The 16883-nt window shown below is 40.2% G+C and overlaps 1 protein-coding gene and 1 long non-coding RNA gene across 2 annotated transcripts in view; both read right to left on the bottom strand.

The window, feature by feature from the left end:
* LOC144649122 (uncharacterized) overlaps positions 1-4154 on the bottom strand; it is a 111941-nt gene extending 107787 nt beyond the window's left edge. Inside the window, exons 1-2 of the long non-coding RNA XR_013569841.1 lie at positions 3283-4154; positions 1987-2614 (exon numbers count right to left, since the gene is read on the bottom strand). This is a non-coding gene — a long non-coding RNA (uncharacterized LOC144649122). The remainder of the gene's footprint in view (positions 1-1986; positions 2615-3282) is intronic.
* Positions 4155-5697: 1543 nt separating this feature from the next.
* On the bottom strand, positions 5698-16874 carry LOC144648086 (uncharacterized). The gene is made up of 6 exons (XM_078507720.1): positions 16631-16874; positions 14268-14341; positions 11101-11698; positions 8685-8722; positions 7300-8559; positions 5698-6191 (listed from the first exon to the last, which is right to left on the bottom strand). Exons 1-6 carry the CDS (start codon positions 16872-16874, stop codon positions 5991-5993), a joined length of 2415 nt encoding a protein of 804 aa, XP_078363846.1. The 3' UTR covers positions 5698-5990.
* Positions 16875-16883: the final 9 nt, after the last annotated feature.

Raw genomic sequence — 16883 nt, 5'->3', positions numbered from 1 at the left:
AGGCAAAATATCGGCAGAGCGTCAACAGACATTTATGAGAAACACTCACTCTCTTAATCAAATGTTTTACCTATAATATACCTTTATCGTAGGTCCAAAGCATCCCAATGCAGGGTACATACTGGTGCCTTTTCTGCACTGCCTACCTCCCTAACAAACCCGGAAGGAAAGGAAATGTGCAACTTGCTGAAAAAGGCTCTTGATAAACGGCAGATATTTACAATTGGAGAAGAGAATGCCATTGTATCGAACGGCCGGATCGAACTGAACGAGTTCAAGTGGAGATTCAGCCAAGTATGTGTTGCCCGTGTTTAACTGATTTTAACTGATTTCGTATGTTCAACAAATTGGCATCGATATTTTTACACATCTGTCTCCGTATCCTGGAAGGACGGGGGGGGGGGGGGGTTACACAATTTTGGCAACACATTGTAGAGTTAACGGGGGCGGATCCAGGATTTTTCAAAGGGGGGTGGCTGTTTTCCAATATTCTTGTTTACTATATTGTTTAAGCCCCGGTTTTTTATTGGGGGGGGGGGATTAGGCTTTTAGGCAGTTTTTTGAAAGTGGGAGTGCAAATTATTTTAGGTCTCAGGCCCATATTTCATAACCATAGGCTCCATCTCCCTAGGGGGGTCTGGGGGCATGCCCCCTCAGAAAAGTTTGAAAAGTTGAAGCCTCTTAGACGTGATTTCAGCAATTCTGAGCAGCGTTATACAGCTGTCAATTAAGTTATTAAACCACTGTTTTTCCTTGATAATTTGGCAAAATATTCTTTCCTCAACTTATATACCTTGAGTTATATTCCGGAGAAAAAGTCTTGTTCTTATGAAATGAACAGTGATTGAAATTTAAAGTTGACAGGCCACGAACTTACAGGAAAGAACAGATATGCGTTTGACGTGCGTGGAAATTTTTAGCCCTTGGCAAAGTAAGAAAACTCAAAAAGGAGTAAATGGAGAAGAAAATCATTCCTGACCAGCAAGGCTAAAACAGCTCTTGAAAGCTAAAAGAAATCTATTTTTTTTTTTTAATTATACACACATGTTTTGTTACATTAAGCCAGAAGTTCGTAAAACAGGCTGTCGAAAATCTCCTATTTTGGAAGACCATTGTCCTTATTCTTTATTTTAATGTTTATTTTAATTTTTTTGGTGGATCAAGGGGGGTGGCTAGCCACCCAATCCACCCCCCCTGGATCCGCCCCTGGTTAAGATTTCCATACCAGAAAAATTCTTTCCACCAAACGTTAAGATGAAATGTTGATTGAGTATTGTGTCCTGTTTTTTGCCGCCCGAGCCCTTTATCGCGTTATTTTGCGAGATAATTTAGCGACCGTCTACCGGTCGCTTAATGATCTCACAAAATAACGCCTTAAAGGGCTTGGGGCGGCAAAAAAAAAACAGGACACAAGACTCATTCAACACTTCATCTTAACTTTTATTGAATCATTTAGAGTCCAATTTATATTTTGTAGTAAATCGAAGTAGACGTAATGTTTCAGTCCATATATCTTCTATATGCGCCATTGATTTCAACATAACCTTATGTCAACAATTATTAACCACGAACACATAGGGTGGTCTGCCTGTGATTGCATTCTGTAAAATATAAAAAGAAACTCTTGGCTAAGTAGCAGTGATTGTTTAAAGATTATGTCAAGATTATAGGGACTATGCAATATTTCACATGGATCTCGTTAAGGGGTTACAACGTATGAACCTACTGTACATTCGTTGCTTGCAAGTTGGTTTGCACTTTTATACCAATTGTATACGACTTTGAGAACTTGATTAGAGGGCAGTTACACATTTCACTACACAAGTCCGATTCTAATCAATAATGACAACAATCGATTGTAAACAAAATACTCGATCTTTTAATCAGTTATCAAGTTGAAGTAAATCAAAGCGATAGAAGTATCACAAATCGTTATAAATATAGAAAATGTATATGTGACCTATATATGTAACTTTTATATGTGACTTTTACATAGCTGTGCTGTGATTCGGTTTTGGTTTACATCTTTTTACAGCGGATACTTGTACAATGCAACCCTGGTGTCTCCCCCAAAAAGTTTGTTTTTTTTTTCTTTTCCATGCTGGTTATCAACATAACTAGGATCTAACATAGTTCTATGCAGACTTTGCTTAAAACTCGAGTCACTTTCGCATGAAATAATTATGTTCGCCGTATGCGTATACCCCAAGTTCAGTGTCCGTTATATCGCACTGAAGCTTGTGATCAGTACCAAAGAATTGCTAAAATTTGTTATAGACTTGAAATCTGAGTTCAGTTATTGTTTTTAGAATTGATGGTTTGTTCCTCGATACCCGAGTTGCACTGAACAGATATCTGCGCGTTTTTACAAACACTTACTCTTAACTTGGGTTGTTAATTACGGTTGTAGCTATTATGTCACCGTAACTATAAGGAGCTGCCGAAGGATATTTTTCAATATGTTATATTTCTCAATAAAGCAGTGATCCAGTAGCATTATATATATAGCAGCATTATTATTATAGTACAAGTTAAAATCATCCAAGACTGCTTTCTTTTTCTGTTGTCATCGCCCAACAAGGTATTCCCGTTCACAAACTAGGTTTTAATTGTCCTGTCGTCCCCAACGTTGCTAAGGAATATTAATCACGTCATGGTGGCATGCACGTAGCCTGCGTAGCTGGCGGTATTGCTGGGTTTTAAAGCGCCCACCAGCAAGCGGCGAAGCCGCGACAACGAGCGGCGCAGCCGCGAGTGGCTTGGGGAGGAGGAGCTCCTCCTACCCAAGCCACTCGCAGCTGCGCCGCTTGCTGGTGGGCGTTTTAAAACTAGATTTTAACTGGACATTTAAAATTCGAAATCCTTTAAGTGTTTAACGAAGATTCAGTGCCGAAAACGGCACTAATCACCCGACTGGGTAAAAAGTGGTTGTTGATTTTCATTACCTCTGAGGGCGGGAACAGGAAATGCTGTGAACCCTTTTTTCTACTAGGACATTACCACTTTTAACCGGCGGGGAGATAAGCTTGTAATAATTGTGAAGTACAGTAATACCACTTGAACAATTCTTTGGTGGATTCTAACATTGTATTCTTGTTAAATATAGCTTTACAATATAATCTACTTTTTCTCGCGAATAAAAGCTGTGCCGAGTGATGCAATTATCCTAAATAAAATAATATTTTGAACTCTTTAACTTTTACAACCACCTTGTAATAATTAATACTGCAGTTACATTGTCTACCGCACTAACGATTAACTTTACCACGAGGCAGAATTTACTGGCTTCCCGGGGGACCGTCTTTAAATGATTTGCTATAGGCCCCGTCCACACTGACCCGTGTAAATTTTAAAACGGAGAAATTGAAAAACGCCGCGTAAAATGTTTTCCGTCCTCATTAACCCGGGTAAATTTGAAAACGATACGCTTCTTTGGTGAACGTTTTTGAAAAGCTCCGTTTTCGGTGACCGAAAACGCCGGTTCAGTGTGGACGGTTGGCCTAACCGGAGAAAAAAAGATGCGTTTTCAAATTCACCCGGGTCAGTGTGGGCGGGCCATAGTTTAGCAAAACAAAAACTTCTAATAAGAAATGTTTCATGTACAACGCACGGCTGCCTATAAAATAAAAAACTGTAGTTCTGAATGTATTTATTAAAATTTCTTACACTAAGACGATCTGAACATTCCAAGTCTTTTGTTGGGTCAGCTGGGTAGTTAATGAAATTTTTAGCTTTAAATACAGTTAGAAATTTCTTAGTGGGGAAAGTTCGTAAAAATGGCAGATACTCGTTTGGGTAAAAAGAAAAAAAAAATGAAAAGACGGCGTGATAAGAATCTTACGACAACATCATGTCACCTTCAGTCACCGGCTCTGCCTGCCAGCAAAGGCGGGCAGCAGTTCCAAGGTTACAATGCACTGACGTCCCGATCATCAACTCCCCCCTAGTGACTGCCAACAAGACTATATCAGCAGTTCCCAAAACGGTTTTGTAATATACAAAATTTCCTCTGGGCCCCTTCCAGTTTCCTACTGGGTTCCTCTGCGATTCTTAAAAATGGAACCCCACCAAACGACCATCCCGCTACTACGGTCATTTGTTTTGGCCTAAAGCTCAGTAAATTTCTAATTTTAAACTTCTTTTGACCGACAACCTCGTAAATGCGACCCAAGACCACTTTTTGCCTGGTAAGATAGGTCACCAAAGCAAATAGAAATCGCGTTCAGCTAAATAAAATGCGTCAGTTGCATTTGCTGTGTAGTGAGCAAATGGAAGTCAACGGGTAGTCATAATCGAATTATGTGGCTCGCCGGTGTTCGTATAAACGAGATTGACTGTATTTAGTTCCTGCATGGTTCTGCAAGTTCGTATTTCACTCCTTCTTGTTTCCTTCATGATTTCTACATTGTTTCTTCTGGAATCATACAGGAATCCTACCTAGTTTCTAGGGGATTTGTATTTGATTCCTTCTCGTTTACTACATAATTCCTACACTGTTCCAACTGGAGCCCTACGGAATCTGATTTGTATCTGGTTTCTTCGCGTTTCCTAGATTGTTTCTACAGGAATATCTTTAAAAGTTCCTACAGGCATAGGCGTACGAGGCGGGGGGGCGAGGGGGGCTGCAGCCCCCCCAGCGCCGAAATTGTTCGGGCAAAATGCTTGGAATTCGGGCAACAAGCCTAGAGAAAAAAATAAAAATAAGCCGACAAATCTCAACATGACGTTCAAAACGAATTACATCAACAGAAGAATGAGAACTTTGTGGTTCAAAAGTCTAACTGATTTCTCATGTATGTTTTCGTTTCCTCTCACAAATTGCTATAATCCCGTTCGATTTTTCTTGCAAATTTTGTGTTACTACACAGTTTGATTCAGTAACAATCATTTTGAAGTAAGAAGGAAATTGGCGAGGGTGACCAGGAGTTGGGATTCTCCATGACTTGACCGTTTGCGCGCGGTGAATCCAGCCTAAGACCTTGAAACAAAGCTGTTACAGATGTGATGAAGCTAGTGCTTTGACTCAAATGTTACGTCGTAAGGGCTAGCTTAAAATTTTCAATGACATGTTTTAACCCATTTACCTGACTCGCTTTTACATATCTTTCAAGTGAGGGAATGTAAATTGGCTGCCCGAAAATACGTTAATTTTTGCTGAACGCAGGAGTGGATAAATAACGTCAGGAGCCCGTAATGTATATTTCCGAAGAAAAAAGATACAGTGCATTGACATCTTCGGGCAACAATCGAGATTAATAAAAACAAACCTATCGTTTCCTTAGAGCAAGCAGGCAAGATAAAGTTTGTACACAACTATTTCAATGCACGTTTCGTTGTCCATTTTAAGTGCTTTTTTATTCGGCTTTCAATGCCTGTCATTTTTGTTTTCGGGCAATTAGGTATCCGCCCCCCCTAGCTGGTCCGAAGGTGCCCGTACGCCTATGCCTACAGGATTCGATCCAATGCCTACAGATTCCTTTATTTTACCTTCGGAGATCCCACAGGAGTCCACCCACATAGTTAACCCAAAATTTAACCCACAGTGCTCATACTAGTTTTTTTCGACTTCTACATGGTTCTTGCAGGAATTCTACAGAGTTTGTTATCCCTCACATTGCTCATTCTTTTTTTTTTCGCGATTTCTACACGGTCCCTGCAGGAATCATACCTAGTCTCTACAGGGTTCACACTTGTTTTCTTCGTGATTCCTACGTAGCTAGTACATTGTTCCTACAAAAATTCCTACAGAGTTCCTAAAAGGTTCATACTTCATCCTTTGTGATTTCTACATTGTTCCTAAAAAGAAGCTTACAAAGTTCCCACAGAGCCCGTCCTGGGTTCTCTCACGATTCTGGCATGGTTTCTACAGTGTTACTACTGAAGTCCTACGAAGTTCCTACTAACTACCCTTACGACAGGAAATTTACCTTGAATCGCTCATTTCAGTCGTCACTCGTGCGTTTAGTTCTTCCAAAAGCTCACATTCGCTTTCATTTTGCCAGCTCTTCCAGTTCGCATATGACCTCACTCATGGCAGGGCGTGTCTCAGGGTCCCTTTGAACACACCGCTGAATGAGCCCTCGCAACGCACCATCAGTTACCCGGCCTATCTGATTATGGATCTCTTGAGGATAAGGAAGCTCTCTGATGCACATTTCACACAAAAGTACACCAAAACTGTACACGTCTACCTGTTTGGAAAAAAAACGTAATCGTTAGTTCCATTGCTTGTAGTAGATTCTTAATTTTTAGTACATTAGAGACGGCCACAAATTTATTAGTTGTAAAACTATCACGTGTAACCCTCGATAAATAAAGTTTGATTGATTGATTGATTGATTGATTGATTGATTGATTGATTGATTGATTGAGTGATTGACTGATTGATTGATTCATATCGTTTGCCGCCCTTAGCCGGGATTTAAACAGTTCACAATCGTTGTCAGCAACAGCAGAAAAAATGCAGCCGTTACCGTTTAACTGTGAAAAATATAAAGCCATATCCCAATTTCGTAAAAATGAGAAATATATTGCAGTAACGTTGTCATAGAAAAAAGCAATGAAAAAATAAAGACAGATAGGAATTATTTAGGCATTACAGAAATATGTTTGAAAATTTTCCCCCGAAGAAACGGCCTCAAAATATACGTAAATTAAATTATTTTCAAACATGTTTAATATGTGGACAGATATAAATTCGTAAAGTTCCTGTAAATGCCGCCAGGTATGATGATTGAGCCAATTAATTCCTATTTGGGTTTTTTGCAATAAGGTGCACCATCGTGTAATTCCACCTAGGGTAAAGACGTTAGTCAGCAAAAATGGCACATGTTATATAAAAAGGGAAACTAATTAAAAAGAAAAAATCTAGTTGAAGTCAAGCCCATAAATTTCCAAATTGTGTTCAGTGCATAAAATGCTTCAGTGCCTCTTTGCGTCGATTGTTTCATTGACCATTTCGGTGCTAGACTAGAAATCTGAAGGTCTCCTATTCAACTCCTTCATCCTTCCAGTGTTTAAATCAATTTAGTAGTTGTGATTCTTAACAAGTGTTTATTTCTATGTTTTAGTGAGTTCTAGAAAATCTTCCGTAACGTTTTTTAGATGTATCTCGATAATATTCCATCTTGACTGGAATTGGCCTTGAGTATCAATATATTATTAACATTCATTAATAAACAGTTTTGAAAACCTTGCTTCTAATTTTCTTGCAGTTTCCATAGACGTGTTTTTATATTGCCTTATTAAGTTATTTGCTTTCTGTCTCACTTATTGCAATTAGGAAACAGTTGCTTTTACCTTCGGTGACTGTATAGGCGTGAAGGCCTCAGGTGCGGAATAGATAACAGCCCCTGCATTCACTGTCATGACTTGACGCAGGAAATTCGCAGATCCATAGTCAGACAGCTTTGCTCTCCAGCGCTCATCTCGTCTCCATAGCAACACGTTGGCGCTGCTGATGTCCCGATGTATGATGGGAAGCGGCTTGTTAAGGTGAAGGTAATTTAATCCTTTAGCGACGTCCAAGGCAAGGCTGACAATCTCCTCTTGATTTAACGCTCGCTGGGATAACAGGTGCCGTAGGCTAGTATCGAGTAACTCAGTGACAAAAAAAGGACTGCCATCGTCGTTTGTAGCGCCAATAAACTGTAAAAGATTTGGATGGCGACAGCAGGATGCGATACCCATTTCTCGTTCAAACAGTCTACGAAAATGAGGTGAAATAATGAGCTCGTGAATTTCTTTAACAGCAACTTGGCAACTGCGAAACGTGCCCTCGCGCACAATGCCCCAGCCTCCTCTGCCCAAGACAGTGTCACTCAAAAGAACTTCCTCGCGTTGGATGATCCAGTCACGTGTTTGACGACGCTGGTATTTAGTCAGTTCATCTTGGGCCGCAGACACAGCTGATTGTAATTGTCTTTCGGTGGACAAGTGCCTGTTTCTTTCCTCTTGCATCTGAAGATCCAAGCTCATTAGCCTTTCTTCCAAAGTCACCTTCTGCTGACGTTCTTCTTGCAAAAGACGCCGTTGTTCTCCAACGGCGTTCTCTTTCGTTTGAAGCTCTTGTTGAAGAGCCTGCCTTGACTGCTTTTCATTTTGAAATCTTCCTTGCAGATCATTACAGACACTCCTCGCTTGCCTTAACCGTTCTGTCAGTCTAGTTCTCGCCTGTTGCTCTTCCCTTAACGTTTTCTGTAGTTGGTCTACAACCGTTTCTTTTTCTCTTAGTTCCTGCTCTCTCGTGTTGCGCAAATCTATTTCGCTATCGAGCGTTTGACGAATCTGCGCAAGCTCTTTTCGCAATCTTCCTTCCAGTTCGTTACAAGCAATCCTCGCCTGGCTTAATTCCTCCTCAACATTTGTTCTCCGTTGTTGCTCTTCGCACAAAGTACTTTGTAATGAATTAATCAGAGCTGTTTCCTTTTGCTTTAATTCCTGTTTTCTTATATTGCGAGCAACTTTTTCTTCGTCGAGGGCTTGACGCATCTGGGCCACATCACTATGAGATTGACGCCAGTTAGTACTGCTAGTTGCAGATAATTCTGTCTTGCCCTCCTACAAAGAAAGAAAGAAAGAAAGAAAGAAAGAAAGAAAGAAAGAAAGAAAGAAAGAAAGCGTCATATAGTCAGTGCCAAATCACAGGCAATGATATAACATTGGAATCCAGTCTCAATACTTACGTCCGCAGGCATGGCACGTATGATGGACTCTGTTGGGGCTAAAATAGACAAACACCAATAAGTTTCGAAGTGTATCAAAACGATAAAGGTCGAAAACTAACAGCCTACCAGATATAAATAGCATTGCCCTAATTTTAGCATCTTGGTATCTTCGTTCTGCAATTATCGTCTGTGGTAGGGGTGATTTCTATTTTATTGTTGCTTATACTAGCTGGTTGGGCCAAATGTGGTCGTATGTTTGACCTCAGAAAGAGTTTGGTCGTGTATTCTGCCGTGAATGGAAGGTTTGTCTAAAAACCCCTACAGCCTTTTCTTGAACGGGTTCCTGGTCCGGCTCTACTGATGGTTTATGCCCCTCCCCTTCCCGTATCCCCCCTTCCTTATAAAGTCATCAAGATTATAGATCTGAGTACTTGCGCTTGCATTGCCACGTGAAGAACTAATCCATAATTCTTGTAGGAGGTTTAGGTTTAGGATTTTTCATAAACATTATAAGTAATAACATCGTTATCCTTGTCAACTGCGCGTTTGCTTTCGGTATTGTATAGAGTGGTTGGTTGCAAAATCTTGTCACCCATATCTTAGCTTCGCCTGCGCAGTAAGTTGACTAAGTTGCTACATTTGTAATGAGAATGGTCCGTGTTAATTTAATACACCTAATTATTTGCTGCTGCACTTTTTGAAGTAATTTACTAAGATCCCCGGCTAAGATCCAAACCTGAGTTCCTCAAAGTCTTAAAGTGCAAAGCGGACATGATTTTTAAGTTAAATTCCAGATTGATGTTAAAAATTGGTTATTCCAGGAGACCAAAGTTTAACATTAAAATGCGTATACAGCTATTTCAATAAACGTTGTCGGGTCAAAGCTTAAAGCTAAAAGGCAATACCGTATGGTGTTCTGGGTATTCACTACAAATTTGCATATAAGTTTCATTAAATGCACAAATTTGTATTTCGCACGTGGAGAATTCAAGAGTTTGTTTTTCTTATCAGGAGGCCTTTCTGTAGCTTTACTTTCACTATCGCTTAGCTCTGACTTTGAAAAAACTCTTCTAAAATTCAGTGTGACTTAAACCACCTTGATTCACATGTCTGAAGAAATAGAAAACGTGCAAATTCGCTTTTGTCATGTCATTATATAATTTAGTATTCAGCACGTGCAGTTGCCCTCTTCTTCTACCCATACTGCCTTTCAGACTTGTCTTTAAGCTTTGACCCGACAACGTTAATTGAAATAGCTGTATATGCCCGAAATGCAGAAGCGATTAAATGTCTGGATTTTGAAAAATAGGAACGATAGATATTAAATCTCTCCGATTAGGGGTTTATTACACGGAAACACTCGTAAAAATATATAGAAATGCTACTATTACTTTCGGGTTTGAGATGATACACGCATTCAAACGCTTAGCGCTCGACGATATTAATTTTATGTACGATTGATTCAAGTTTTCCTTTAATTTATTACGTTTTGATTAAAACCATTAAGAACATAATTTACCATACCAACTTACCTATGCAACGTATGTAAGATGGCGGCCAACACAGGAAAACAAGAACCACATTTTTTTAGCGGAATAGGACTTGGAACATTGAAAGCCGAATAGCTAAACTTGTGAAACGATACCGTTCGCGCTTAAAACCAGGCGTTATAACAAAAAAGGTAAGAAACGTTTTAGCAAATTAGTTGACAAATGCAGATTGCATTGTGAAAATGTCGACGACAATAAACAATGTGTTGAAAAGCAAGAAATTTATTTTCTTGAGTTGTGCCAGGAAATGATATTGCATATAGAGAAAGCTTCATCAGCCCCATATAAACGCAGTCACATAAATTTAACCTAATTTTTTTAAGTCAACTATACCTGCTGTCACCTATGCGATGCCAATTTGTGGCGGTTTCAACAACAAACATGGCTTTGAGGTGTCTTACAACTTTTTTCTGAACCATACCTAATATTTTAGCCAGCTTTTTAGCAGTCCTCCCAGTTATTTGCTCACGCTTCTCGGCTTACAAATTATTGCTAGAATATTTAAATGAATGTGTACCACATTCTTTCGTGATGCGATGATATGCCGGTTCACACTAGAACCAAAGTGTACTTCAAGTGAACTTCAAAATCAGGAAGATTTGAAGTCCACTTTAAAAGGGCGAGTAATTATATATTTTACTGGGAATACACCATAGTTAAAGAAATTGGTATTAGCTTTTTTGTATGAAATCTGGATCGTAAAACTTCAAGTTTTGCATATTTCGAGTTTTTCATTTTTACCACTGTCGTGGTGGTATTGATTAACCTAAATACTACATGGCGCTTTGTGGTGTGGTGTGGTGTTGTGTGGTGTGGAAAAAGTGATGTGTTTTGCGTCTGTTAGATTACATTTTATATTGATCATCTTATCTGATAACACTTGCCTTCTATCCTCTCTTCGGGTGGAGGGTCCCGGTGTGTCAAGTAACGTTCAACAAACTTCTCACGGAAGACGCTGATGGTTGGTTCATCATTAATGACAATACGTACGTCCCAGAGGTTGCTGCATTCAGCATCAACACTTGAGCTATATTCCTCCACTGCATCGAAAATTGCTTCGGAACAGATGTCATTTGGAATGCCAAAACTGTTGATCGCTGAAAAAGCTATATGACGAAGTCCCATACGCACTGCATGACGAAGGCTTTCCACGCATGCCTTCCTAAGAAGTGCAATACTCCTTTCTTCCTCATGCATGGTCCATGCTGGTATAACCGTGTGTATTATATATTTACAAGCCAGATTCCCACTTCGCGTGTAAACAGCTGTACTTTCTGATAGCTGGACATTTTGCCGTGACTGCATAAAATGACAACACTCAAATGTAATTTGACGACCTCCTTTGCGCACTATCGAAGCCGCCACATCATCATCCTGATCGTGTTGAAGCCATGGGTTGGTCGCAATGACAATGGCATCCACCCCCTCGTCAGTTATATCTCTTTGGTACAAGCACATGGCTACTCCATTATCCAGAAGAAACTTATATACGAAAAAAATTAAAACTGTTTGACACAATTAACACACACTTAAGTCCAGTGGGGGAAAGTCGTAGCAAAAAGTTCCTGTCATAAGGCTTAATACTAGTCCCAAACTTTGATCTATGTGTTTTATGGGGTTTTGAGGCCGTTAATTTCTTCGATAGTCGTCACAGCCCCTAGCTAAAGTTAGCTGGGGCGGTGACGACTATCGAGGAATTAACGGCCTCAAAACCCCATAAAACACAAAAGATCACACAAAAGATGAAAGGTAAGTGAATTTTATTTATCTGGCTTTCAGTAGAGCAAAGTTTGGGATGAAAAGATGCGAAATTCAGTATTTTATGGAGCATTTCTCACGATCAGTTGACTCAAGCGGAGGTCAAACGTTACAAATTACAGTGAATGTATGGGATCAAATAGCGCATACCGCGACGCTTACGTCACGCGGCCTCAAACACAGAGACTTGTCTGCCTGTGAAAATACATTCATGTCATTCATGCCGACGTTTGGGAAGTTTGCTATAAGTTGTCGTAACTGTGGTAGTTGCATGATGAGATACATGCATACACGTGAAAGTATTCATTAATATGACGCGATAGTTTATGGTGGAAGAACCGAAAAAACTAAAGTCACCTCATTTTCATGAGACTGTTGATAAATCACACCATTCTCGTTCCCAGACCTCGCGTCCCCCTGGACCAGCGGTTTCCCGACCGCTGGTCCAGGGGGACGCGGGCTCTGGGAACGAGAATGAAATCACACTGGACAAGAGACAATTATTCCGAGTAACGCGTCACGCAAGAAGCGAACGTTTGTATCGTTTCCTATTGCCGCGATCTAATCAGAGTTGTTTTTTTTTTTTTTGTGATTGACAGTTTTCCGTCGAAGTAAAATCGAGCACGAGGTTTGAAAAGGCTAGTTTCGAATAACGCTCTACTGATCCTAAACAAAGGAGTGAATTGAAGTCGAGGTTGAGGGGAATAATTCAAAAGGAAATTCAAATTACCCTGTATTCCCCTGAATCTCGACTTAATTCCTTTGTTTGTGATCAGTGGAGCGTAATTCGAAACTAACCTATTGAGATGTGATTTTCCTCGGTCGGTGAACTCGCTATGTTGTCAGTGTTGCAAGGAATTTTCCGAGATGAACCGTTGTTGGAAACATTCGTTTTGTCGTGTTTTTTTTTTTTTTTTTTTTTTTTTTTCTGAAAAGCAACGCCTGAGCAACGTCCATGAACGTCTGCAAACGTAATATTTGCAATCTTCCATAATCTTATGTGGTCTTATGTGACAAACTGTTGAGTTTGACACATTTTTCGCATTCTGTCATTCGTTCTAGGTGGAAGAAGAAGTTGGTGTTATAAACAAGCGCGCACGCGTCATACGCAATCCGCTGGTCACTGTCAAGATTTGGGTTGCGGGCCTCTCTTGGGCCCACAATCAGGAGGAGGGTGAAGAAGCAACTTTCCATACATTTTTTTTAAATCTGAACGGTGTTCTCACAACTTGCAAAGAAATCATTGGGGCGGTATACAGCGGATACCTCTAAGGTGCATGAGCAGATCCTCTAATTCTGAACTTGCCAAAACAATTTCAACAACAACAACAACAACATGGCGGCCAGTGGGAGAGTTCGGTTTCTTTTTTATTTATCACTTGTGACTTTAAAGCGGGGAAAATGTCTCCGGAAAGGTTCTTGTTGTCAACATGTGTTGTTTGTTGTAAAATTAGACCACGACGGAAATGGTAATGAAAACGTGGCGATCGAAATTTCCCTCTGCGGGTCGGAGCTATCAATTGTTTCCCTGCTCAAACTACACACTTTGCTGCTTTCCACAAACGGCTAATATTGCATTTTTTGAGCCGGACTCCACTTTAAAACTATTTTTTATTCAACAAGATCTGTGTCCATTTCATTCCTGCACAGTTGGCCGAAAAGGTCGCCTGTCACAAATTAAGCTCTGGGTGGACAGATTGCTATTGTTATAAAGTCCAATACACCAGGAGCATAACCGAAAAACCTGTACCTCCCGAATTGATTGAGCCCTTGCAACGCACTAACCTTAAGGCCACCGCGCCTCCCACCCTAACCTTTGTCTCTGACCACCATGCACCAATAGAAAGAATAATAAGGAAATTCCCTAATTAACTAGACTGTCCACAGTCCCCTATTTTTCCGTGAAGTCGTAGAGATCGATCATTGAGTCCGACAGGCAGCAATCTTGGTTCATGAACGCGATCGAAAACCTGGAAAGTGCAAAAAGCCCGTGGGTAGGGATGCGGGTGCGGGGTTTTTGCGGAAGAATAGGGGACTGTGAACAGTCTACTAATTACAGCGCGATGCTGACCGTGGCCACCCAACAAACTTTTTTACAAGTGTGCCCTCGTAATATTATTATTTGTTTGACGAACACGGCTACTTGAAAAGATAAATACGATCAAATAGATGTTTGTTACGTCGTATTTATCAACAAAACGCGGTGAAAACGTTAAATATTACAATTTGACACTTGTAAAAAAGTTTGTTGGGTGGCCATGCACGGTAAGGCGCGTCGATTAGGTAAACTTACCTGATTACATGGACCCACTCTTAAAAACACCCCCGAATCTAGCACCTGTTCACACTGCAGGATCGATTCTGCAACTAATAAAAAAAAACAGGAAAGAAGAGAACTGTATTTATATAAAAACAGCAACAAACGATTGCAGCGGATTTTTTCTTTACTGCATGGCTGGCAATAATTACATAGGCGTACGGGCTGGGGGGGCAGGGGGGGCTGCAGCCCCCCCAAATTTTGGGCAACTCAGATTTTTTGGGCAGCAAGAGAAATTTGGGCAAAGCCCGTTTTAAAAGAAGTTTTTTCTTCGAAGAGATAGATATTTTCTATTTTAACCTGAAGTCAGCGAGTTAAAGCAGTTAAATTCACATAAGGCAGTGGTTTCTTAGCACAGTGGTTTCTTAAGGGTCATGTGTTGATATACATAATATTATTTGTAATTTTTTTACTGTTGGGCACTGTACTGCAAATATCTGTCATAGTTAAACACATGATAAAGAAAGCTTCTCCGCGTTGCCAAATTTTACAAAATCGACGGCGAGATTCTGGAAGCCGAGCAGAAAATGCGCGCGAGTTTTCGTCGTGTGCGCGGATTAGACTACATGACTGTTTCAGAAATGCTGGAGGCAATGCAAGAGAATGATCTATTTGATAAGTTTTCAGAGTTTCCTTACGTGGTTCATATCCATGTAGTGATACCTGCTACGTACATCATGTTCTGCAGAACGATCATTCAGTGCGTTGCACAGATTGAAAACTTACCTCCGCAGCACCTGACGGGGTGACAACGTGTAGTAAGGCCAATAAGGCCAAGTAAAATTACAAAACAAATGTTTCTCGTCCCCTCCCGCTTCATTTTTTTGGGGCCGCTTCTCTTTTGTTATTATTTGTTTTTGGAAATGGTAGAACGATCAAAAACTTTCACTTTGTACGGAGTAAGATATGGCTTTTGTCTGCGTTTAAATACAAATTAAGACCAAAACTTTAAATACTTGTTACGCTGGTCCGTACCGGATAGGTCAAATACCTTGCAGGATTTATTTTGGAAGTTCGCTTTTGGCCTGGAGAATTTGACGATGGAGGAAAAAACATCGATATTCGAACAACACAGGTATGGAATGCAACAAAATAATAAAAAAATAAAATATACCAAAAGATGGACGATGACGGACGAGAAACATTTTTTTTTTACTTGGCCTAAATTATTACTTGTAATCACACTTGTATTAGCATTGTGGGCTTTCTATATACACTGGTAGTAAGAAGGCCGTTTGAGTCCCTTTTACAAGGGAAGAAATGCACCAATCACAGCGAACCAACGTGCATAAATAGCGACGCGTAAACAATCGACCTCATCGCCTGATGAAGACTAGCAGTATTGCAGTCGAAACGTCGCGATCAACATCTCAAAGCGATTCTATCGTGAGACAAACGAATAAACGTTCATTACTTATCTTACACCACGATGAACAATATTCACATCTTCAATGACAAAATATACATTTCAAGACAGCAGGGGACCGCAAACGATGACGCTGATAACGTAGGATTTACAAGAGATCTAATAATACAGCTACTACGTGAAAATTGGACATTGGGAGACACCCACACGACAAGATGTTTCATTTATTTCCCCGTGTTTGGTATTAAAGCCAAGACACGTCTATCGCATCCTTTCATATTAAAACAAGGCTTTCAAAGGTATCCAACTTTTCAGTATTATTATTGTAAATAATGTTAGGCACTTTGTGTTCTAATATCAAAATTACCTACCGCCCTAATTGTATAGATAACCTACGATATAAAATGTAAACTTACCTAGCTGTTTATTATATTTTCTTTCGATATGAATTTTTGCTATAAAGTTTCATACAAATCCTAATGTTATAATTTCGACGCCGCCATTTTGACCGAGTTGTCAAAGCGTCAGCCTGGGCTCCCTGTGATACGCTGAGTCCTTGTATATAAAAGGGTAAGGGGTAAGAGCCCGGGGCGGGGCCTACAAAACTTTTTTGTGTCCCCCCCCCACACACACACCCCCGGGGGACCCTGTATCAGGGTTTTTTAGTGTCAGCGACAATTTAGCTGACTACTAGAAGCAAACCGAAGTTCTGATGTTATTTCTTTGGCCACCAAATTACCAAAATGTTTGTATAAACAAATTGTTTGCTTGGAAGTAAACCGGATCCTTCAACTGAAGCAATCATACAAAAGTAACGATTGGACAAATCTGCTTAATCCGAAAGTAACGAGGGTACATGTGTACCATTTGTTTGTTTGCTTGTCTGCGACGACGCAATAATATGCATTGTGTACATGGCCTTTATATCTGTCAAAGCAGTTGCTTATATTAAAAGGGTCCATAAACATCTTACCTTCGGGGCTTCTGAATGTTATTACTGCGTCTCCTTGCGTACTAACAATGATACTTTCGATTTCATCGCCGCCATTTCTCTTACTCTGAAAATGATCAATTAGATCTTGTGAAGTTGTTGTCGCTAAAAAATCGGAAACCCATATGCTTCGAAGAACACTTGACGGCTCGATGCAAATGTAATCCTCCTCCCGAACAACTACCGGCCTAGCAGTTCCAGTGCAGTCTCCCATTTTCATAGCCATATCATATTG

Source organism: Oculina patagonica, chromosome 4 (genome assembly GCF_052425735.1).
Source record: "Oculina patagonica isolate OP01 chromosome 4, crgOcupat, whole genome shotgun sequence".
NCBI classification, from domain to species: domain Eukaryota; kingdom Metazoa; phylum Cnidaria; class Anthozoa; order Scleractinia; family Oculinidae; genus Oculina; species Oculina patagonica.
This window is presented reverse-complemented; position numbering and strand designations above follow the sequence as displayed.